The 25,222-nt window shown below is 31.9% G+C and overlaps 1 protein-coding gene and 1 pseudogene across 3 annotated transcripts in view; both read left to right on the top strand.

The window, feature by feature from the left end:
• LOC129217487 (diacylglycerol lipase-beta-like) overlaps positions 1-24,880 on the top strand; it is a 40,593-nt gene extending 15,713 nt beyond the window's left edge. For 2 of the 3 annotated variants that reach the window (XM_054851794.1, XM_054851795.1), the window contains 7 exons: positions 9,367-9,457; positions 12,000-12,123; positions 13,643-13,775; positions 15,651-16,293; positions 22,618-22,743; positions 23,126-23,208; positions 24,130-24,880. In XM_054851794.1, the coding sequence (XP_054707769.1) occupies positions 9,367-9,457; positions 12,000-12,123; positions 13,643-13,775; positions 15,651-16,293; positions 22,618-22,743; positions 23,126-23,208; positions 24,130-24,268 (1,339 nt within the window). In that variant the 3' untranslated portion in view covers positions 24,269-24,880. The remainder of the gene's footprint in view (positions 1-9,366; positions 9,458-11,999; positions 12,124-13,642; positions 13,776-15,650; positions 16,294-22,617; positions 22,744-23,125; positions 23,209-24,129) is intronic. The other variant, XM_054851796.1, reaches the window with a different exon arrangement.
• LOC129217488 (tigger transposable element-derived protein 6-like) lies at positions 2,353-3,186 on the top strand (annotated as a pseudogene).
• Positions 24,881-25,222: the final 342 nt, after the last annotated feature.

Genomic DNA, 25,222 nt, shown 5'->3' with positions numbered 1-25,222 from the left:
AATATTTTTGTGAAATTTCGTTATTTTTATGAAAAAGCAAAATACGTTTGTGAATTTTCTTTATTTTTGTAAAAAAGACCTTTTCGTGATTTTTTTCTTGGAAAAGATTATACTAAAGCATTTTTAGCTGTCGTATTGTTATAGAAAAGCCCTAGACACGTTTCAGGGGTGATTGCAAGTTCTTGAAGAATACCTGAAAGCTGTCAAGAGGAAATGCGCTGGGGGAGGGGGGAAGTAAGACCCTTAACATTTTATTCGTAATTTGACACATACATTACATTTATTGCTTTTTACAAATATACATATGCAGGACACACTTTCTTAAGGTGAAAGTCTCACAACAGATTTCCTGTTTGCCCCTCTCAAATACTTTAAGAGCAATGAAAATTGCACATGCTGCTGTACGTAATGATAACTCCTAATAAATACAATATGAACAGACTCAAAGATATCACATATTTCTTAACACAGAAGTGAAATACTCATTAAAGATTCCATGTATGTGTTTGGAAAACTTAAAAGTAATTAAAACCCAAAATAATACTGCACCAGCATTCAGCGTTTAATTTTTTAACTTTTGACGTTCTTACAGAGTAGGTATTTCGTTTAAAATTTTGCAATTTAATGATGTTAATAAATATATAAGAAATTTTATTTGTTTGCCTCTTAACAAGGTACAGTAAACATCAAAAATGCGAAAAATTCGTTTACCATGGCCGATGTAAGGAAATCAAGATCTTCAAAACAAATAAAAATATAAAAACAGCATGTAAAATAATTTTATTTTAAGTAAAGTTATTTTAGAATTGGATTTTGAAACTCAACACAAATTAATACAAAATATATATTGCGTAATCAAAGTAAAATTTAGAATTTTCCTGAAAACAAGCTACCAATCACAAGTGTCCCTCTCCCGTCCCCCCTCTGACGCTCTTAAGCAAAAACACCTCACGCAGCAAGTAAAAAGATAAGATGGGGGAAGGTGGAAGAGGCTCCCGCGTAGATGCGTACACATTTGTGGTTAAAAAATATTATGAAAAGGCTGCCTTTTTATAAATTTTTGTGAAGGGGCTGCTTTTACGACGCGGAATTTTGTGAATGGGGCCGCTTTTGCGACGCGGAATTTTGTGAATGGGGCCGCTTTTGCGACGCGGAATTTTGTGAATGGGGCCGCTTTTGCCATGCGGAATTTTGTGAAGGGGCCGCAAAGCGGCCCTAATTTGGCGCTGGATCGACCCCTGGATAATAATAAAATATTGTTTTCGTTCTGTAAAATATTAAGCATGTCGGTTTTTTTGTGGGGGGGGGGCATATAGCAGGACAATGTAAGAGGGGCGACAAATTTGGTGCCTGCCCCGGACGGCAGAAACCTACGCTACGCCGCTGATCAGACTAAAGAAAAATTGAAAAGCAAAAAAAAAAAATTATTAGCATTATGTGTTTTTTATACATTAATTTTTTTTAAATCGATAATATTAGCTAGTAACAATTTAAATAAATTCTGCACCTGTGGTATTATAGGATAACTTTCATTCAATGTATAAAGAAGTATGTGCTTGTTTACAAATTGTCAAATATTTAAATTTGTTTACTGCTTAATTGCCGAATATTACAGTATTCAGCCAAACAGGATCTAAAATTTGTCTGCCGAATACCAACAGAATATTTAGCGCATCCTTAGTGCACCAAAAATTAATACAGTAAAACTTCGCTACAACGCTATCCGATGCAACGATAAATCCCTATACAACGATAATATTTCGTGGTCCCGGTGAACTCGCATAGGAACTAATGTTATCCTCCTCTCAATATTGCGATATTCTCTACAGCAATAAACCCCTGTAAAGCGATGTTTTTTAAAGTTTTCAACCCCTCTGTATTACGATAATTTAATTTTCAAGTACAGTAAAATCCTGAAAGTAATCCCTCCTATTTTCAAAAAAAAAAAAAAAAAACCTTAAAACTTTTATTTTTTTCTTTAAAAATGGTTAGCTCTAAGTTTCGCACTACATTTTAAACAATGCGTTTCCAAAATGGCGTCGCGCTGGAGATAGTTTATTTTCACAAGTCAAAACAAAAATGCACCTTCCAAAACAAATAAAAAAAGCAGTACAATCGTATAAATTTGTTTTTCAACACATATGAACAAAAAGAAAAGGCGCCCTTGTATCAAAAGGCGTCTAGACCAAAGGAATAAAGAGCTGAAACCGTCCTTCCTCCCACCCTGAGATTGTTCTTTTATTTTGTTTAAACCACAGTGTTTTTTTTCTTTTTTGGGAAAAGAAAACATGCACATGGAGGGGGAAACTAAACATCTAAAAATGCTTGAAAAGTAAAAAAACAGAAAATGTTCAATTTTTTTTTTTGAGTGAGTGGCAAATGAAGATGGTCCGAAAAGGTGTAACATTCCCATCTGATTGCGTCATCACTGTCACATGATCGACGAAAATGAAAGATTTGATTTTATTCACTAGTGTATTTTTCCCTAAGATGGCAGAGAGAAAGCAAATTTCATTTCAAGATAAACTCAACGTCATCAGCGATATTGATGATGGAATGAAGCAGGTTGATGCAGCTAAAAAATATGGATTATCTCGATCCACAGTTGCAACGTTCCTCAAGAAGAGGAAGCATATTGAAGATGCTTTGAGATCAAATTCAGTTAATCCCAAGCGAAAACGACTAAAAGTCGCGACTAATGAAAACATTGATGCTGCCGTCCTGAAGTGGTTTCAAAAGATGGGAGCAACAAATATCCCAATAAATGGACCCTTGTTATGTGCACAAGCACGGAAATATGCAGCAATGCTACGGAACGAAACTTTTAAAGCTAGCAATGGTTGGCTAATGCGTTTTCGGGATCGCCACGGAATCACTTTCCAGAAAATTCACAGAGAGAAAAAATCTGCTCCGATGAATGAGGCAAATGCCTGGAGACAAGAGAAGATGAAAGATATTCTTTAAAAGTATGCACCAGAAGACATTTATAACGCTGATGAAGCTGGGCTGTTTTTTCAACTCCTCCCTGATAGAACATTGGCGTTTAAGGGTGAAAAGTGTCACGGCGGGAAGAAATCAAAACAAAGATTGACTGTTCTTCTGTGTGCCAATAGTACATTAACACATAAAACTCAACCTCTTGTTATCGGCAAATCTTTGAAGCCAAGGTGCTTCAAGAATGTGAGAAGTCTTCCTGTGAAGTATAAAGCCAATATGGACTTGGATGACGTCTAAATTTTTTTCTGAATGGTTGCTGAAGTTAGATAAGGGAATGAAGAAGAGGAAGAAAAGAATTGCATTGTTGATTGATAATTGCTCCGCTCACACCTCTACTCCAAACTACAGTGCGTTGAAATTGTTTTTTTTTTTTTTTTCGACCAACTGCACTTCCATATTGCAGCCACTCGACATGGGCATAATTAAATGTTTTAAAGGATACTATAGGAAACGTTTGGTAGAATCGATACTTCTGGATATTGAAAATAAAGTGGAAGACCCTTTTAAAGCTGTAAATGTTAAGGATGCATGTGACTTTATTGCTGGAAGTTGGTGGGCAGTAACAGAGAAAACCATTCTGAATTGTTGGAAAAAGGCCCGGTTTAGGTGTCTTAGAAGATAAAATGTTATCTGATTGTGATGAAAATTTCTCAGACTGTGATATTTTATATGATTAAGAAATAGTTTTGAATCTCCAAACATCTGTGTCCCAACTCGAGGAAAAAACGGGCAAAAAATATGGAGTGAACGTGGAGGATTATTTGACAGCGGATGACGATCTTACTGTTTTCGCAGGAGTTACTGATGAAGAAATTCTCTCTGAAATTACTGGTGAGATGGAACATAGTGGAGAAGAAGACGATGAGGAGGAAGAAGATGATGATGATGATAATACGAGTTCATCGCAATCCTTATTGTCGACCCAGGAAGCACTTCAATCAGTCAAATCTCTGTGGACATTTTTTTCAAGTCTTCCATCCACAAACGAGGATCATTTTCGTGCTTTGGACTCAATGTATACCTTGTTGGTTGCCTTAACAGTCAAAAAAGCGGCCAAACAAACAAAAATATTGGATTTTTTTCAATAAAAACGGATTTGAGGTATGTTTACGAGCTTATTTTCGGAATTTATTTCAATTGATAGTAATATTTAATCATAATTAACACTTGCCAATAAATATATTACAAATATACTATATATAAACATTTACACCTAGGTAATGCATATACTATAACATTTAAATAAAAAAAAACCTATTGTATTATCAAAATATATAGGCCCTCGATATAACAATAGATCCCTCTATAACAATATATTTCTTTGGTCCCCAAAATATCGTTATAGCGAGGTTTTACTGTAGTACGGAAACTGAGAATTAAACATACAACAGTTAGTACAAACTATAGCTGGGGCAAACCTAACTTGGCAGCTTTGTCAAGACTACACAGAAATGCTATGCCTAGTCACAGCATTATGTTGCTGCCAGGTTAGGTGTGCTTCAACTATGATTATAGCAATAAGGAAATATTTTCAAACTGGAGGATACTAGAAATAAATTTAACTCAAAAAATAATCTAAAAACAAATTTGTATAACAGCACTGTCAGTTTAATGATGAAAAAGAATTTTGCAAATTATATGTAAAGCACAAAATTTATTCAAACATTAAGCATTTCTTACTAGGGGCTAGAAAAATGTATTATAAGTTATTATTACATAATTAAATAAGCATTTTAAGTAAATGGAGGAACGGCTTATTGGTTGATTATTATCGATAATTGGAAACATCGATGTTTTCCAATCCATGTTGCTTCTCTTTCTTGTATTTTGTTAATTTTTTAGGTCAAATGTAAAATATTGTCATCAAAAAAAAAAAAAAAAGCATTGCACCCGAAACATCAATGTTTATCTAACAAAACATGGATGTTTTATGGAAAACATCGATGTTTCCAAAAGTTTGACATCAATGTTGCACCACTAGGCAGCTAGCCATTTTATTTTGTAGTGGTTTTTCTGGTTTTTCTTTCAAATTTTGTTTTATTTTGCATGATGATTCTATGCCTAAAAAATAATATGAATTTTTATTTTGTGGAAAATTATATTTATTTTTATTTAAACACTAGTCGCCTGCAGCGACCAGCTGGTTCGCCTTCTTACGCCATTCGCATTTCTATGCAAGCAGCCACCTACGGCGGCTGTTTGGCTAACTTGTCATTTACCTTTTTACTTCAAGTTTGCCGCCCTCGGCGGCTGTTCAAATAAATTTGGCATCAGTATTAATCAATCCATCTCTATCATTTTTTGTGCCATTCACATTTTTGCGCCAAGATTGCTGTCTTCGGCGACTATCTACCTTTACGATCTATTTCTAAATTATCTTATCCATCTCTATTACCTCCCCGCCAATTTCCTAATAGAAACAAAGATCACTCAAAAAACCGCTTTTTCTCATTTAAGTAGAGCAAAAAAAAAAAAAAGTTATCTCCAAAATTCCCCATAGTGTGCAAAAGTAGCGTTTGACAAAGAAAAAAATATCTCGCTGTTTTTATTGACTTCAATGTGAAACAACTGTGAAATGTAAGGTAATATAGATATAGCAAAACCCCCAGCTTGGGGGAGGGAGATGGAAAAAGAAATAAATACAGTCCCTAAATAACACAAAAAAAGGAAAGAAAAAAAGCAAGCACTGCCGGAAAAGCACGTGGTCATCACGTCATAAAATGTAGAAGTAAGCTATAGGGTCTGGTGGGGTAAAGTGGTCATAAAATCGTAGGTTTTCAACTTTGGCAGATAGTAAACACAATAAATGTCTTAAACACTTCAATTTTTTTCCTTGTTATTTTACATTGCATTATTAAAGAACACGGTACATTGAATTTTAGGAAAAAATTATCGATTTAAATATTTTTATAACACTTTCTTTTCCCTATGTTTTTATGACCACTTTACCCCATGGGGTGGGGGAAAATGGTCATAGCATGGGGTAAAGCACTCATAGTTGAAAAGAGGTGCAAAAACATAATAAATAACCCTAATATTTGTATATTTCGGTTTTATTTTTATAGTTAAAATTGTATGCACGAGTATATGTGTGTATGTACGAGTATATGAGTGTATGCACGAGTATATGAGTGTATGCACGAGTATATGTGTATATACACGAGTATATGCGTGTCGTGTAAACATGAGTTAACACGTTCACATATCAGTAGATACATGCATACTTCAAATACATGCATGCACGTGCCTACGCAAGTATATACGTGTCTACATGAGTATATACGTGGCACGTCCATATACGAGTATATGCGTGTATAAACGAACATGATATGTGTGCATGCACTTGTATCTTGAGTATATACGTGAATACTTGCATATTTATGTGTACAGTAAACGTATATACGCATATATAAGTGTATGTATATAAGAGTTAATTCCGGGATACATCCTGCACGTGTTTGTACGTGTCTACTCACGTATATATGTATGGAAGTACGAGTATATACGTATGTATACGTGTAAACACGATTATGTACCTGTATAGATGTATATACGTACATTTACGTGTATATACCAGTACATGTATGTATGTACGAGTATATACGCTTATATACATGTATGCTTACAGAGTGAATCCAAGCTCTTGGGCAAAAATCTAAGGGGTGTGAGGTGAGAGAGAGGAGGATAAGAAGCAAAGAATCATAAAGAACTTATGGTCCCTGACCCGCTACATGCACACAAAGTCAAAAACTGATGAATGCAAAACAGGTCACAAATTTGTTGCACAAAGATAATTTTCCCCAACCTTTTAGTTTAAGAAATATTTAAAGCAGTTGTTAAAAATTACGGTCTGTAGTAGCTCTAATACACGCATCGCAACAAAAACGCAGCGACTGATGAAAGTTTTTCAAGAGTATTGTTATTGCAACAGAGAGTGATTCGTGATTGCAACGCATGGTATTGCAATTGCAGGCCACAAATTTCATTAATCCTTTTAAAACTCTCTTAAGACCTGAAACGTTGGGTGAAATTGTATTTGTGTAATAAATTTGTGTTCAGTTTTGCATCCATCAGTTTCTGGCTTTGTGTGCATGTAGCGCGTTGGCATTGTGTTTGTGACCATATTTTCCTTATGATTCTTGCTTCTTATCCACCCCTCTAACACTCTTAATAATTTGCTCAAGAATTTGAACTCACGTCCTATACATGTATATCATAGGCTTGTACGCAAATGTTTACTCAAGTAGTACGCACGTGTAATACGTGTCTGTTTGAGTATACAAGTGTTTGTACATATATATGAGTATAAGCGAATATATACGTGTACAGTTGAATGTCTATCTGTATAGATAAAAAAATACTTGCAGATACCCACATACGTATTTATTGGTGCATTTATGTGAATGAGTATATCTAACGTGCCTGCACGAGTATACGCGTATGCATGCGCATATAATCGTATATTCAACCCCGTTTACTGTAAAAAATATACAAATTAGGCGAAATTAATGTTTAATTTAAATCTGCCATATACTTAAAGATTAAGTGACTTTAGAAGAACAATGTTCGTTAAGCCTAATATTATGACCACTTTACCCCATCTTACTTAAATTGTTCTAAAAAATTATCCAAAATAGAATCAGCTAACTGCTAAGGAGTAAGAGTTCTTGAGACATGTAGGAAGCTTCCTGTGCAGTCAATCTGTTCATAAACCTAACAAACAAAATTTTCCAAGGTAAAACAGGTGTTTAGTTTTTAAAATATTTCATATTCATACAAAATATTTTTTTTAACCAAATAAAATTTTTCCAGCTGTAAAATTTTGTGTTCAAAATGTAGTTTCTAACTGCCCTACTCTAAAATAAAATTTTCACATTCATTCGAACATTTTTTTCTAAGTTATAGCCATTTATTTGACGTATAACCACTTTACCCCATTGACCACTTTCCCCCACCAGACCCTATAGTAAAAAGAAAAAAAGATTAACATTGTTTGCGATTAAGATTCCAGCGTAAATATCGAATCGAAATCCAAGTAGTGACGTCAGAGGCATAAAAGATTGAAGAACGCTTTTTCGACCGATGCGTGGAAAGACACGATGTGTTCAGCATTAAAAAAAAATTGTAAAAAAAAAACTATTGCGTGTTTTTAAGAATTTTTTTCTTCTGAAGAGGGCAAAATGTTTTTACTATTACCAACTTAAATTGTAGAAATGAGGCTTTGATTCTTCTCGCAGGATGATATTAGAAAAAATAAAATCCAGAAAAAAATTCAAATTAAAGGTTTTTTCAAAAATTTATAAAAAATACAAAAGTTGCTCTATCTTCAAAAAATTTTCATTCATCATATTTTAAATTAAATTTCCTACACTATAGTACAAAAAATATTTCCGTGGTGCGATTGGTTCAGGGTCTGTGAGGTAAAAAGTACTAAAATGTGCAAAAAAAACACATAAAACATTAAATAACTTTTTTTCTAATTAAAATATCAAAAATCGAAGCCCGAGGTGCACATCTTCGGCAAAAACAGCACCTGTATACCAAATTTCATCTTTCTAGGCCTTACCGTTTTCCCGGGAAGCGCGCCCCACACACACACACACACAAACATCTTATTTTATTATATGTATAGATTCCCTAAGTAGGGCATGGGAAAATTGAATTAGATAACTGATATGATTTAGACATTTGTCTGTTTTACATTCACAGTATACTTAGAGAATCTCAAAATATAATGGGTAAATTTTTGTTCTTCTGTTTAACATGTACTGATTGAATATGCTCTGTTTATCTTCAATTTTCTTTAAAATTTCAAAAACATAAATTTCTCATTGAATCAGATTGCTTGACTAAAAAGTGTAAAAAATATGTTAGTTGAAAGTCAAAATAATTACACCGCGTGATTTTTAGAACACCATTTTGTGTCAAACCTATCAGAGGCTGATTTGATGTCAATTTTAGCTAAATGCTGTGTGAAAATATTTAGGAAGTAGTAAAAATGGCATTTTTGATGCATTCAAAACATTTTTATTTATTTCAATTTTTGCCTTATGTAAACAAGGCATAATTATATTCAAGCATAATAAACATCATATATTGAATTAACCAATTATGTTTGCAGTGTTTAAGTTATGTTCTACTCGTAAATTTTAGAAATAATTAGGTCAATGCTGGTTCTTTGAAACATAGGTTGAACTTTGACACACTTTTAATTGCATTTGCAATATTTATTATCGTTACAAACACCACTTGAACCAACATAAAATTGGAAAAATTTGAACAGTAGTTATGTTTTAAATGGAAATAGTTCTGAATTTTACTTACTACAGAAATATAAAAATACTAACTTTTTTCTTGAACCACATATAGGCTGAAATTCTTTTGCTGCTGTGCAGATATTGGAGAAGAGAATGAGTTGGTTTATGTAGAAATTTCATCATTTTTAGCCTCATTTTTGAATGTAAGTACCTTGCAACAATTTCAAAAAAGGTTTAACATTCTGCAACAAGTGTTTGGTTCATGAAATTGATTTTAAATCCCAAAAGAAAGTTTTTTTTTAATGGAGGAATCAAGTTTAGATGGGTCAAAACATCCACTTTTTTATGTCATAAAATGTTAGTAAAACTGTTCAAGAATTTGTTGAAAAATTACGATTAGTATTGATGCTGTGAGCACTTCAGTGACTTTAAAGATTCAAAAACGTTCACAGCAGATTTTTTCAAATGCGTTTTTCTTGGAACAAAGTTTTTTTCAACTGGTGGGCAGTTAAGCTCAAAGAGTTATTGACCAGTTATTCTGAAAATTTGTGCAATTATACTCTATGTGAACCTAACTCCGGGATGATATTATTAATTAAAAAAAGTTTTTAATGCAAGAAATGTGTGGGGGTGGGGGGGGGTAGAAAAACATAACATTGTGATCAGACACCTCAAAAAATGCAATTTTCAACTTTTTTGATTACAATAAGGTTTATATGCTTAGTGAAAGAAAAATTGTAATGTAAATGGCTAAAAATTTACATCTTCGGTAATGCCCCCCAGCAACAAGCTCTGCTGGCGACCGCCCATGGACAGCATCTTCTAACTCCACTATTTCTGGTGAAAATGACATAAAAATGTTACAACGTGTACTTCAAATGATGAATAAAATATCTTCCAAGTTTAAACAAATTCTGATTATTTCTTACAAAAAATGTGTTAAAAAATTCACGAAAAACATTCAAATTTCGGCCTTCTAAACTGGTTTCCCCTTAAAGTGTGATAAAATGTATTAGAATAAGACTTATGATAATATTAAATTTCGAAAAGTTGAATTTGCTGTCGTGTTTGTAAATTACATTTTATGTCAATATTTTATCAAACCTTCAGAAGTAAAAGATGTTATCAGATTGTGATAAAATTTTAGACTTTTCTTACTAGATAAATTTTCTAAAAACAAAAAAAATGTGATAATGAAGAAAAAAAATAAATATATAGAAATCAAAATAGCATATTGAGACTTGTTTTGATGCAAAAATTATCTGCCCTTGTTCCCCATTATCAAGAAAAAAAGCCTTTAAGTCTGCTAAAATTTTGAGAATAGCACCATATTTACAGACTTTGCGAGTAGTTGAAAGCTGTCTGCATGTGGCAGGACATCCAATGTAAAGCATATGAAACATGTCTTTCATTACTCACCAAAACCCGCCAAATTTTACGACTTTTCTGAAAATATCGGCACTTTAAGACCTCATGATGGGATGACAGAGACACAAGGGCAAATAATTTATGCATCCAAAAACATGTTTCAGTGTGCTCTTTTGATTGCTACTTATTAAGGTTTTTATATATTTTTAATCTCATATGGTTTCCTGGTTAGTGTCATGAGTGCACGTTTATAACTTTCCAGCCCTCAGTTGTTAATACTAAATGCAGTGAGTACCTTGCAACTTCGTGCTTTTAGCTTCACCCTACTTTATTGTGCAAGTATTGTGTGTAATCATGTCTGTGTGCTGTTTTGCACTTCGAATTAATATTGTAAAAAATAGAATGAAAAAGAAAAACACCAACTTCTAAGCATGCCAATCTGTATATGATAAAATATGCAGTAGTAAATTACGATAGTTGTTTTTCAAAGCTGTCCAATCATTCAGATTTTTTGTTTACTGGATCTGCCTTGGTCCCAACCGATCTGGATAAAATCAATGATCCACTGTACTTTGAAAAGAGCAAATAACTTCTCAATTGGAAGTCAGATTGTTTTTTAATCTAAATAGTTCAATATTTTGTTTAGTGTTTTGCATTTCTCGCAGCTTACATTTAAGTCAAGTTTTACTATTCTCCCCACTGAACAATGTTGGCAATTCTAGCCCCTCCTTTATTTTTTAGTGTAATTTTCATGAACTTTGAATTTAAAAATTAGATCATATTTGGTGACAAACATTTTCTTTTTCAAAATGTTTTCTTTAACTCGAGTTTTCAGTCATTCGAGGTGGCATGAGCCCCAATTACCTCAGACTTTCAAGACCATACTATAATTATAAACTGAAAGAGAAATTATTATAAATTTTTAAGCTATGTGCTTATTAAAGAAGGGAAAATCTAATTTGCCTTATGCTATTACCAAATTACATCAGCAATTACTGATGCAATTGTTTACAATTATAGCAAATTCAGTACAGATTGCAGTCGTAAAAAAATCTGGTTATAATGTTAAATATTATTGATTTTAAATCATTCATTCACTATTGCTCTGAACCTTCAAAACTGGCTAACACTACTTGTAATATTTCATTAATGATGATGTCGACCACTGGGTCCCACGAACTACAGAATTCTATTTCATGGTAGTCCGAATCAACGGATCACCAACTGTTTTATTTCTATTAACATACTTTGAAAAAGCAGGGAAATCGTCCCACTAATTCTATACTAGAATTGTCTTCTATATTTTTGTGCTTGTGCATTAAACATACACTTTCATTTTTAAATTCTAATGAAATGTTTCCTAAATGTTTGAAATAGGAAGTGGATCTTGTACCCACTGATACATTAGCTGGTATTATTTCACTAAGTGCCAAACATTCTGTGGAGAAGAGAAGAAAAAACATAGCATTTAATTTAGAGGTTAATCCTGTGATATTAAAAGGTTTGTATGTGGTTCTTAAATTGATACTTTGATTAAAGACAATTTTCTGAAAATTATTATCTCTTATTAATATTTTTTTGGTTTACAAAATTGAGATCTATTTTGAAGATTAAAATTATTTTTATGAATTTTTACTGAAAATCATTTATGTTTAAATTGAATTTTCTTTGTTTCAACCTCGTATAGGTTAAATACTTTGTTTTGGAAACATGTCACAATCAAACACATGCTTCATCAAAAATTGCTTTGCTGTGCTTGAAATTTCAACTCTTTTATGTCCTTTAAATGTTTCAATTATTTTGAAAGTTTGAAGTTATTTGTACCTCTAATACTCTCAATTAGTTAATCATAATTTTAATTTTAATAATCATTTTTTTTATTTATTTTAATTCGTTATTTTAGTTAGGAAATAGTACGTCTATTATTTTGGGAAGAATAAAAATCTCAAGCAAAAAATACTTACACTTTTGAATATGTTTTGAAAATAAAATATTTTTGTATGGTTAGAAGGTCCCCCCCCCCTTTATTTAAAACACATCTTAAAACATGTTTTTGTGACTTAGTGCTCTTTACCTTGTTGATACAGATTTATAATTATAAACTTTTAAGTTTTTAGTAAGAAACACAGAGTAAATAAAAGTATCAGAATTTAAAAACAATTTCATATCATATTATATGGAGTTACTTTAAAAGTATATGACACCGACAGTTAGCCATGTACAAATTTTGGATAGTGAAGTGAATAGGAAAAAAAAATCTAGTTTATTGATAACGATTCTAGTTCATCAGATGTATTGAAAGAAATAATGTAAGAAATTAGGTAAGTAAAGTTTACCAAAATTGTTAAAAAGAGTTGGAAGTTGTTTTACAATGAATTTTTTACATCCAAGAAAAATCTTATAAAATAGAAAATTTGCAGAATTAAAGTTTAATGAATAGAGGCTATACATGTATAATAAAATAACATGTATAAATAAATAGTAAAGTAAAAAATATTTGTGCAAATTCAAATTTGGAGAAACCATATGAATATTGAATATACAGTGAAACACTGTTTATACGTGATATGATGTTACTGGTGCTTTAATAATTTATTGCATTCTCTAAAATAAAATGAAGGGAAACAAAAAGTTTCTATGGAAACAACAAAAAGAAAATTAAATGTTTTCATTTCATCCATAAATGTTAAAGCAAAATGGTAAGATCAAAATTATGTTGTAAAAAAAAACAGAACTAGATAATTTTTGTTGTGAGAATATCGATTGAATGTAGTTTAGACTAAAAAAATTATTGCTATCATCATTGTTATTATTAAAATACTGCGTCTAAATAATTAAGAGGCAAAAGTGCACATCTGTAAAAAACAAAGTAACACCCCTGTAAACTAATAGATACATTCATTTCCGCCTATAAATTGGTTGTTTGCCTTTCCCTATTATTGGTGGTCAGACTGTAACTTATTGTTTATTGAGAATTTTATTATACTTTTCTAGACATATTTCGTTTGTTTTTCTCATAGGTATTTCTCCTCCATCATGGATGACAATGACAAATGCTTTATACTTTTTGAGGATAGCAAAAAGTACCTATGGTTGGCTTGCCTTTTTAAAGATTATTCATCCATGTTCTTTGTGTAGATTAATATCTCCAAGGTGAGTACAAACAATAAGAATTTCAATAATAGTTTCTGAAATGTTATCTTTTTACTTCCTTTCTAACTTTGAATTTGATTAGTCAAAATCATTAAAAATGCTTTTGATGCGTATGTTGATTTTAAATTATATTAGAGGGTAAACATTATAGTTTTGTGTATCAAATAGGAAAGAAATTTATAATTATTTTCTACAACTACAAGAAGATTATTGGTTAAATAAAAATGTGTGATTTAACAAAAAAAAAAAACCAAGAAGTTCCGTCTAGAACTATACAAGCCTACTTTCCTGTATACCCATATTACTTTCTAGTACCTGATCAATATTCTCAAAAATAGCTAAAATCGCAAATTGTTTCAAACATATTTTTTTAATATTTTAAGCTAATTTCTAGGAATAAAATATTCCTCACTCATCTTAAAAATTTTGATGTGTTAAAAAAAAAAATAAAAAAACAAAAAAAAAACGAACAAATAAAATAGCAGCACCTTTTAAACAAAGCAGCTAATACACTTTTTTCTATTTAAAAAAATCTTTAGCAGCTTTCAAAACGAAAAAATAATTAAAATTAATAAGCTTATTAAAATAAATACATCATATCAAAAAAAACATCTCTTTTTCCCCTGTTGCCAAAAAAAATGTTTTAATGAATTAATTAATGCACTTATTAAAATAAATAAAAACAATAAAATGTCAACTAAAAGAAATACTTTTCACTGTCAAAAAAAAAAAAGAAAAAGAAAAAAAATCGTCTGCGCATATTTTTATGTAGAAACATAAATGACTTCGAGTTTATTCGCCGAAAACTGAATTTTTCAATTATTCCAAGAAAAAGACTTTTCAAACGAAGAAAAGTGTGTTCAAGTCATTTCAAACTAAACTTTCCCATTAAGAAAAATATGCATGTTTCAACACTCAACTTGATGATTGTAAGCTACATAATGATAAAACATTCTCTACATCACTTGAGCTGCACTTTTCTTCGTTTGAGAAGTCTTTTTCTTGGAATAATTGAAAACTACAGGAATACTTAAATTGTCCGTTCTGACACAGAAAAGTTATTTTGTCATTTTGAGTGCATTATGAAAAGTGCTTAGTATTTTTTAAAAAATTCTGTTATTTGCAGCTATAGATGCTTGACACTGTTAAATACGATTATAGTTCCTTACTTTCAAGGAGTTATATCCCTTTGTAGTGTGTACTAAAATGAACAAATGCAAAATATAATTTTCTCTCCTCAAAGAAACAATCTGAATAATTATTCGATATTCATGATTTCTGATATAAACCAGTTCTAAGTAACCAAAACTGACAACCAGATTGCATTAAGACAGATAGCATAGCTTAGTGGGACATGCTGAAACTTGCTGGCAATCAACTTGAAAGTCTGCAAAATAATAGCTTTGTCCCAATTAATTCGAGCTCTATAGTATTTGCCCATATCTGAGATCTAAATGACAGGGTGAAGATATTTAATTTATTCCTATTTATATGCATCAATGTTTATAATCATCGACTGAAATTTTCATTTTTGTTTAAATTTCCATTTATTTGTTTTTATTTACGTATATGAGATACGTTACAAATTTGAAAAACTTGATAAATTGGTGGAAAAGCCAAAAAAAGTCTAGAAAACAAATGAAAATATTTTATTGTAAATTAGTTTTGTTAATGCATCGCATAGGCGGATGTTGCTTTGCAAGCTATTCAAAGTTATTAGAAAATTACATAGCACAATCTTATTGCAGATTTTGGAAGTGATGAAATAGCTTTTATTTTTATTCTTCCAAAAAAAAAAAAATTCTTTTGTCTGATTATCTTTGCAAATATCATTTGGAAAGAATGGTTTCTAAGGATTCTACTCTTTTATTTTAGGTGTTGTTTGAGGAGTTTCAGTTCACAAAATGATTCCAGATTAGACAACTGTTGCTACTGTAATTTTTCTGCTGTGCAAAAAATTACAGGATTCTCAGAGTCTGACATTTTATACTCATCCTTCCAAAACTGTATTTATGAACCTGCATTTTACATTGTTATTGATCATGCAAAAAAATCGATCGTCATTGCAATACGTGGAACGATGTCATTTTCCGATTTGGTGACGGATATCGACGCAGAAGTTCAGCCTTTTCCATCACATACGAGTGATTCAAAGTTCAAATGCCACAGGGGGTTCCTCAGAAGTGCTTTATGCTTGCAGAAGAAAATAAATGACCTCGGTGTATTGGAAACTGCAACCATGGAAAATCCAACATATGTTCTGGTCTTAACTGGACATAGTTTGGGAGGAAGTATTGCTTCGCTTCTTGGTCTTTTGTTAAAACCAAGATATCCTGATCTGCAGTGCTATATATATGCTCCAATGGCAGCTATTTCATCAGAGGGGATTCCAGAAACTTTGAATTTTGTTCTTTCTGTTGTTGTTGGGGATGATGCAGTTCCCTGTCTTAACACGGAGTCTTGCAAAGTCCTAAGAACTGAGCTGATTAAAGCATTAGAAGATACTGATGTTCCGAAGGTGAGTGATTATATTATGAAAAACGTCCATCTAAACACAAAAGAAACAAACTACAAGAATTTTCTAGTTTGATGTATGCAGATTTTGACTTTTGTGAGAGGAATTTGAGTAAACTTGTGTTCAAAATTAAATAAAATAGTATCCACATTGACAATTATCCTACTTCATCTTTAATGTAATAAATAAGTAGAATAAGTACTTACTTGAGTACTTATTCTATAAGTTCAAGTAAGAAACTTACTATTTGCAGTAAACTCCCGATTATCAGCGATCAGGTTTTCTGCAATTCGGAATATTCGCGGGTTTTTTCACAATTTTTTAAAAAAATTTTATTGATCAACAAATGTTTTTTAAGCGTATGATTGTATTATTGTTCATTTTTAAATTTTACATATGTTTATCTTTTACATTGTAAGTGTTGTTTAGTGTTAGTAGATGCAATGTAACAATATTTCTAACCAAGGCTGCGGAGTCGGAGTCGAAGAGTCGGACTGATTTTAGGGTAAAGGAGTCGGAGTCATTCGAACAGATGCCGAGTCTGACTCCGGGTTTCTTTTTTTTCTTTAATTTTTACTGACTCTCCTTGCATTAAAAAAAAAACTGACTACCAATTGATTTGATTACATGTATTAAGGCCCAATAAAAACAAAATAACTGTCATTGGCAACCAACTGGCTTGCTTGTTTATCGAACATTCTGTAATAGACTCTGTCTACACCATCACCTAGTTTGCTTGTTTTTTCACTTATAAAAACTGTCAGCAAATGGATTTGTTGCTTAACATTTTCTAAGTAATCACTTTCAAATAAAAATAATAATACATTTTTTACCTCGATCTCAGTTATAAAATATTAAAAAAGGAATTATGAATCGCTGAAGCAAGTTGGGTTACTTCTGAGGGTGCTTGGTAAACTCAAATAAGTGTTGTCTTGGCCAAAAGCGCAAATCCAAAAGATCCGATAAAATATAAATGTTTTTTTTTTTTTTGAAATCTAAAGACTTCATCTGAGAAAGCTTGGTTTTCACTAAAAAAGTTCAAAATGAAATCAGTACATGATTTCTTGGTTACAACACTCAATAATTGTAGTTAATCCAAAAATCTTCTTATTAAGGTTAATTCTAAAGCTGCCAATAAAATTAAAATTAAAAATTGAACCAAGAAATGTAGGTATAATAAAAGCTTTTCATACAAAGCTGTATACCGCCGCATTTTAAGTGAAATTTGCTCCAGACGTACATGTACCCGACCTCTTCCCACAATATAGTGCAATATTTTTGTTGAAATTTTTAAGATGAAATTTAAGATTTATTATTCGGGAAATTTTTCAGAATTAAAGTACAACAATTTTTATAAACTCTGAAATTAAGTTGAGTTGTTACCCACAAGATGGGTGTCATCCAGGACGGGGAGGGGGCCGCCCCCTCTAAAAAAAGTTTTTGACTTAGCAAAAAAGTTTTTTTTCTCTCAAGTTACAGCTTTCAAAAATTGAAAGTACAAGATTTGATCAACTTCTATTTGTTGAAAATAAAAGGGGAGCATATTAATCCTTTCCCGGTTCAAAAAAAAAAAAAAAAAAATGGATTTTTAAGTAATTTTACTTTAATCGCAAATATTGGATAATTTGATTTGATTTCAAATTGAATTTCTAACTTTGTATGCATCTTAAGTTTATAGTAAAATACAACGCAAAAATTTCATAAAAAGGAATCTCTGTTTAGTGGTTTTTCCCCCTTCCCATGAGGGTGGAGATTTGAAAAACTAAATAACTAAGCCGGAGTCGGACGTTTCAAAATCCAGGAGTCGAAGTTGGAGTCGGCCATTTCTCTTCCGACTCCGCAGCCCTGTTTCTAACTATAAATTAAATGTATGTGTGTGAGTGTTATTCATATGTTCTAGCTTATTGTTTATGTTACCGTTAAAGTATGAAATCCGTTTTTCTATAGAATACCTAGTTATTCCATGGATTAACTGCTCATGTCCTGTAAAGTGTAAAACTCTCTAGTAATTCATGGTTTAACTAGTTATTTCACAGAATAACGATCTGCAGCCCATTAAAGTGTAAAATAATCTATATCATTTATCTTGCACAACAGATACATTTACCTTCCACTCCTGTGTTACCCCAAAAATGTTCTGTTCCTGTAAAACCCAGTGTGTCAACAAAAAATGTGTTTGTGTTAGAAATAATGTTCTTTGTAATTCGAAGTGTCATTTTAGTAATCCTTGTTGTAAGAAATGATTTTATGGTACGTTTCCATAAACACCATTTTTACCCTGTATAAATTAGATAAATTGCTTCTTTTCTATTTTAATTGTTCATCATTAGTTTATTTATAAAATACCTAGTTATTTCATTGTAGATAAATTGTTTATTTTACACTTTAACTGTCTCTCATTAGTTAATTTATAAAATACCTAGTTATTTCATAGAATAACTAGTTAGAGTGTCAAATTAATAACATATTACATACTTTAACAGACACTATCAGTTATTTCGTGGAATAACTAGGTATTCTATAAAATAATTGCATTATATACTTTAACTTAGTACCCTTTTTTCCCTATTATTCGGATTATCCGTGGTTTTCGTTTATCTGCGGTTACCATGCCACCCTATTCCGTGGAAAACCGGTAGTTTACTGTGTACTTAGTGCATATTATCTTCTTTTTTTAAAGTAATCTTGCTATTTTTTTTTATTTTTTTAAACTATAAAACACACTATTGTGTACTACGACTGAAATGATAAGAAAAAGTCTGTCATTGATATTTATAGACTTCACTCACAATGAATTTCAGACTGCAGTTTTTCTTTTATTTGGGAACATGATATTATGCATGATATCTCAGGTTTGTTTACAGGCATTTCCTTTTTTGCACTAGAACTTGGAAAAAAATCAAAATGCTGATATACCATATGTAGGGGAGAGGGGGGCACATGTGAACAAACCATATTTTATCCAGATAACATGAGGAAAGAATTCTGAAAAAAATTCATGTTGATGGCAGCAGTAGTACTGTATACTGCCTGAAATTTCAAAGATCTCAACCATTTTGTTTTTTAGTTATCATAATAATTTCTGTTTTGGAAGGTGCCAGTAAACTTTCATGTTCCAGTTCTCAGAGTAAAAACACATTCAACACTATCTTTATTGTGATTTGAACTTTATTCATTTTGAAATGGGATTTATAAAGTAAGTTTTTGTACTCTATTTTTTTAAAAAAATTTGAAAGAAATATTGTTTTTTATCAGATTAGGCTTAAGTTGTTATATGGGGCACATGTGAACACACTATGTAGGGGCAGGTGTGAACTGTTTACATGTGCCCCATACTGTTTTTTTTTAGTTATTTCAATTTCAAAAATTATTTAATTTTTTTATTTGATTAGGCTAATTAAGAAACATTGAATAATTAAAAATTTTAATAATTGAAGTTAGTATCATCTCTATCGCGACTGTGTTGGAGGCTCCAACAGTGATCGCGGTTTGTGGAGAGAAACAAGTTGGACAAAATGTTTCAGGCGAGAGAGGTGAACTTGTATCATTTTGTGGTATAGTTAATGCAATGGGAAACACTGTACCTCCTGTTTTTGTATTCTCAAGAAAAAGATACAAAGATATTTTCTTAAATGGAGCACCATCAGAAAGCTTAGAGTTCAGATATCTTCCTAGAAGTTGTAAAACACTTCCAAAAATACTCCCGCTGTACCGCAGCAAATCCTGTTTTGCTTCTACTTGATAATCATGAAAGTCATATCAGTTTGGATGTAATATTATTTTGTCGTGAGAATGGAATAGTACTCCTTACATTCCCCCCTCATTGTTCACATCGCTTACAGCCTTTGGATGTAGGTGTTTATGGCCCCTTTAAATCTGCACTGAAAACTTCTTTCAATGACTGGTTGACATTACACCCAGGAAAAAGAATAACTATATATGAAATTGGTCAGTGTTCTTCACCAGCTTTCCCAGCAGCCTTTACATCCAAAAATATTAAATCAGGCTTTTCTAAACCAGGAATTTGGCCGTTATCTCGGCTTGCTTTTACTGACGCTGATTTCATCCCAATTCAAATAACAAGCTTAATGCCAGTTAATCCTGAGGATGCCTCCACCAGCTGCAATGCACATTCAAGTACTACCCCAGAATGTTTGAGACCATTGCCTGGAATAGAATTTCACGATTCCACTCTAGGGAAAAGTAAGCAGCGTCAAAAAAGAAAATCAAGAATTTTGACAGACACCCCCGAAAAAGACGTTGTCAAAGCTATGGAAGAAAAGGCAGAGAAAATGAAGATAAAATGTGAAAGAGTTGCAAAGAAAAGAAAGTTAGAACTTGCTGAACTGTTGAAAAAGGAGCAGTCAAAGGTTATAGTCAGTGACTCCGAGTTCGACATTAGCTTTGAAGAGAGTAGCCATCAAGAAATTTGTGCTGAAGTCAACCTTGCACCAGAAAATTTAGCTGTTATTGACTTTGTCCTCGTAGAATTCACTTCAAAAAAGACAAAAATTCACTATGTTGGCCGTATCGAGAAAATGGAGAGTGATGAAGCAAATGTTAAATTCATGAGGAAGCAGAAGAATGAAACCTCTGTATTTCCAGAAACAGATGATACATCGATGGTAAACACTGATGATATTCTGCTAAAATTACCCCCACCTACAATTTTAGGTAGCACATATCGAGCTGCTTCTTCAGTTTCTTTTTCTGTAAAACTTGAAGGCTATAATGTTCGTTGAATCAAGTTAATTTATTATGTACTCAATATTTATCTTTTCATTGTGTTTATTAATGTGTAATAAAGAGTACTTAAAGATATGCTTAGGTGCATTTTATACCATTTATGTATCTGTTCACTTGTGCCCCAGGTGTGTTTACAACTGCCCCCCCCCCCCCACCGGGGCAGATGTGAACAAAATGTAACATATTTTAAAATTAATTTTTAGGTTGGAGTTTCCTCTTGTAGAAGGTGGATAACTGCATGAAAATATTAGCAAATGTTTGATTTATCATATTTAGCACCTTTTTCTTTTTTATCTCAAATCAATAATGAAAATGATAGAAAAATGTCGTTTTTGTTCACATGTGCTCCCCCTCTCCCCTATCCTAAGTTAGTTATCAAAGGGTGCATAATTTTTACACCAGTGTTAATGGTCTTTTGCTCTGTTAAACACATTCAGTCGCCACTTCCTAGTGAAATTGATTCTAGACAATTGATCTTTCTGTGATTAATTTCATGGGATTTCTAAACATTTTTTACATTCTACATTATTTTGAACTTCCAAAATAAAACAAACCAAATAACTAAACTGTATTGTAAAAAAATTAAGTTTTTTTATACCATTTAATGAACACAAAATGCTGTTTAAAATTGGGCTCATGTTTTTGTTTTCATTTATACTTTTTTTAAACCTCAGTAAATCCAATATATTTTTTTCAATCTTTTAGGAAATCTATTAATTTTTAAGCATGTACATGAAATGTATAGGGGAATGAGAAAATAAATAGCTGTGCTTACCTCACCCAAAACTTCATTAAGCAGAACAAATAAGGAGTTAATTTTTCTTCTTAGCACCAATTGGTTGACAATGAGACATAGGGACAGAGGTTTTTAGATTTCATATGAGGCAATTAGAAACAAAGGTATGAAATTGGCATAATTAAAAATTTGGGGATAACCAGTAAAGTGATAAGTGAACCTCTCCTCTGTCTTGGGGCAAGATATAGTACTAGTAGCCCTAGTAAGTTCTCTTATACAGCATGATTTAGAACAAATTTTCAATGAAAGCCAATGTCTTGTCTTTAAATGCGTTTTACTCAAAACTTAAAAATGTCCACTTACTTGCATCCCTTTGCTTCTCACTGCCTCATATGTATTTTACATGAATGAGTGATGCTGCTACTTAGACAAAAAAAAAAAAAAATGTGGATGTTTTAAAATTAAATATCCCTATTTGAAGTGTGACCCTGATATTTTAGTTTACAATGTGACAAATCTTGCAATTGCAAGGGGCCCCCACCCTCCACGACCGTAGGGCACTGAATAAACGATAAAAAAGAAGAATATATGAAGAAAGAGAAAAATTAAATGCACATGATAAATGTTTTACATAATTCTGCGACATACAAAGGGACCCTCAAAAATGTATTGTGACAAGCCCCCCAAACCTGTTATCTGCCACCAGAGGTTAACGTTAGGATGTCGAGAGGGTTCAATTTTTTAAGTTAGTTTGAATCTTGTGTTTTAAAATTTGCATTAAAATTTATTGCTCTTAATTGCATGTAATTGAAATGCCTCTAATTTAATTATCATTCTTTTTACAGTACAAAATTTTAGCAAGAGCTTGCTGGTATCATATAAAAAAGCGCTTTAAGAAACCCCAAAAGCGTGTTTTAACTGAAGTCTATGAAAATAGATCATTAGGAGATGAAGAAATGAACTCTACTGTTGTAAGTATCTGATTCTGATTTCTATTTAAAAAAAAAATAATTTTTGCTGTAAAAATAAGATTGGAGGCCCAAACTGACTTTTGCATTTAATTTGTTCTTTAAATGTGTATGTATTAGCAATTTTGCGTAAAAGTATTTCAATAAATTTATTTCAGAAATAGGGGTAAAAAAGTAGTTCTAGTAGTTATAGAAGTAATTATAAAACTAAGCTAACACTAATATTTATTGAATGATTTGCTTTATTCTTCAAAAATCTATTACATAGGAGTGCACTTTTTTTTCACTTCTACATATGAATTTCTTAATAGTTAAAATTTGTTTTGTTGAATACAAGTTATGCTTCATACAAACATAAATATCATTTTTTTTTTTAATTTGTTAGCAGAATAATGAAGGGATATCAGTATTAATGGATTCCAAACTCTATGCTCCTGGAAGAGTGATATATTTCGATAAAATGAAAGGGTATGTATATAATTTTTCTTTTCATGCTAACTTTATTTTTTGTTTAAAAACAGCTTTATATTTTTTAGTATAAGTAAAATTTTTATCTGTAAATAAGTAATTTAGTTGTTTACCATAATTAAAGGAACTCTCGTAGTAACTCCAAAATTAATCCATATCTCTGTTACTGTGCATGACCCTAATTGTTACATTTTATATCTTTGTGTGATCACAATTGTTATTAATTGACTTCTTGCTCAACACAAATAATCTTTTTTCCCCAGATCAAAATATTTTGAATGTAATACCTTGCATGCTGTGCTAATGATGAGAACTTTAAACATTCTGTGAGAGCCAAGGTTAGGTTTTTGACGTCAAAAACCAGTTTTAGCCGGGTTAAACTAGCAAAACCCCAAAATTTTAAGTAGGTTTCTTTTAATATAGAACACAAAATAAGTAACTGCTTTTGAGTATTCTATGTAATTTAAAGTAATCATAAATAGTGAACGAAGTGAAATTTCATAATTTTCATTAACATTTTTTACTAAATTTATTATTGAGCAGGTCATCTTTTAAGAATGCAGCTTCTACATAGTAAAATCTTGAGTGCAATGAAACAGTTATGATTTGAAATGTTTCGCACCCCTTCTCCCAGGACCAACACTGGGTTATGTAAAGATATTTGAAAATCTACGAAATGCGATTTGTCTGGGGCCACTAAAATTCTAAGCACACCCCAGTGTAAATACATTAATTACTCAGCTAGAAAGGGGCAATTGTCCTTTTCTGCCCCCCCCCCCCTAAAAAACCATTCTGCTTGCAACACTTTCTATCCTGTAACTCCTAAAATGCATTTTCCTTTCCAATGTTCATCTGTTCTTCTCAAATATAGCTAATCAGTTGAGATCCATTTCTTAATTTTTTTCTTATACTTTTTTTCAGCAATGAATTCCATTGGGTGACAGGACTGAATTTTCAGAGGATATGTATCAGTAAAACTATGCTAGCAGATCATCAACCTCATAAAATACAGTTTATGCTGGAACAAGCTGTAAAAAATCAAAACTGCCAAACTGTATAGACATTTATTGCATTAAAATGTTAACATAAGAGAGCTGTTAGAAAATTATCTGACCTTATTTTTTTGGGTGAAAGCCTGACTGATATGGAATAAGTGCGCTTGCATGAGTCAACTTAGCACCTTTCTGCGCATGCATGAAAATTTTCCCTCTGTTAATCAAGCCATACTTGGAAAACACAGTTTGACTGACGTAGTGTGGTGCTATCATCATGTTTTTCAATTTTAAGTTAAATGACACTAGCTTTTAAATCGCCTCTGGAGTTTGGGGAGCAGTCAGATGTCGCACAGGAGTGTCAGGAGAGTACGGAGCCTATTGAACTACAAGAGTCTGGTTTTCCTCCAAACAAATGGCTTCCCCTTGGCTGTTGCCCAGTTTCTGGCAAAATGTGATGCAGTAGTCTTGCTCCAATTATTCTGTCATTTTTCTAGAAATAAAAAGAAAAAGACGAGGGTGCTACACTTTGTGTCAGTCAAACTCTGTTTGCCAGCGACTGACACTATTGATAGGAAAAAAACTTCATGCATGCGCTGATAGCGGTTTCAAGGTCATTTTGATTCATTCATCTAGTTTTTGCAAAAAACAAGTTCCTTACTTTTCTAACAGCCCTTGTATTTGTCATTGTACTTGGTGCTTTATTTCATCTGCTTTCAAATTACAAATATACATTACTTATCGCCAAACATTCACATATCACTGTCAAATTTCACTGAAACAATCATTCAGAGCCTGAATTCAAATAAAACTACAAGCTAAACCATCCAGCTCAGAAGTTCAATTTTAATCGCTGATAAACTCCATATTTTCTAGTTTTGATAGTTAAACTCTGGGGACATGTGATTGTAGGATAGCAACGTTAAAATTAACAAACTGTCAGTTAAAAATATTTGCATTTAAAAAAAAAGAGAAACTGATATCGATCTGGGGGGTTCAGCATAATTTTCTTCTCAGTTCAC

Source organism: Uloborus diversus, chromosome 2 (genome assembly GCF_026930045.1).
Source record: "Uloborus diversus isolate 005 chromosome 2, Udiv.v.3.1, whole genome shotgun sequence".
NCBI lineage: Eukaryota > Metazoa > Arthropoda > Arachnida > Araneae > Uloboridae > Uloborus > Uloborus diversus.
The sequence above is the reverse complement of the archived record's forward strand: the minus strand, read 5'-3'. Positions and strand labels throughout refer to the sequence as shown.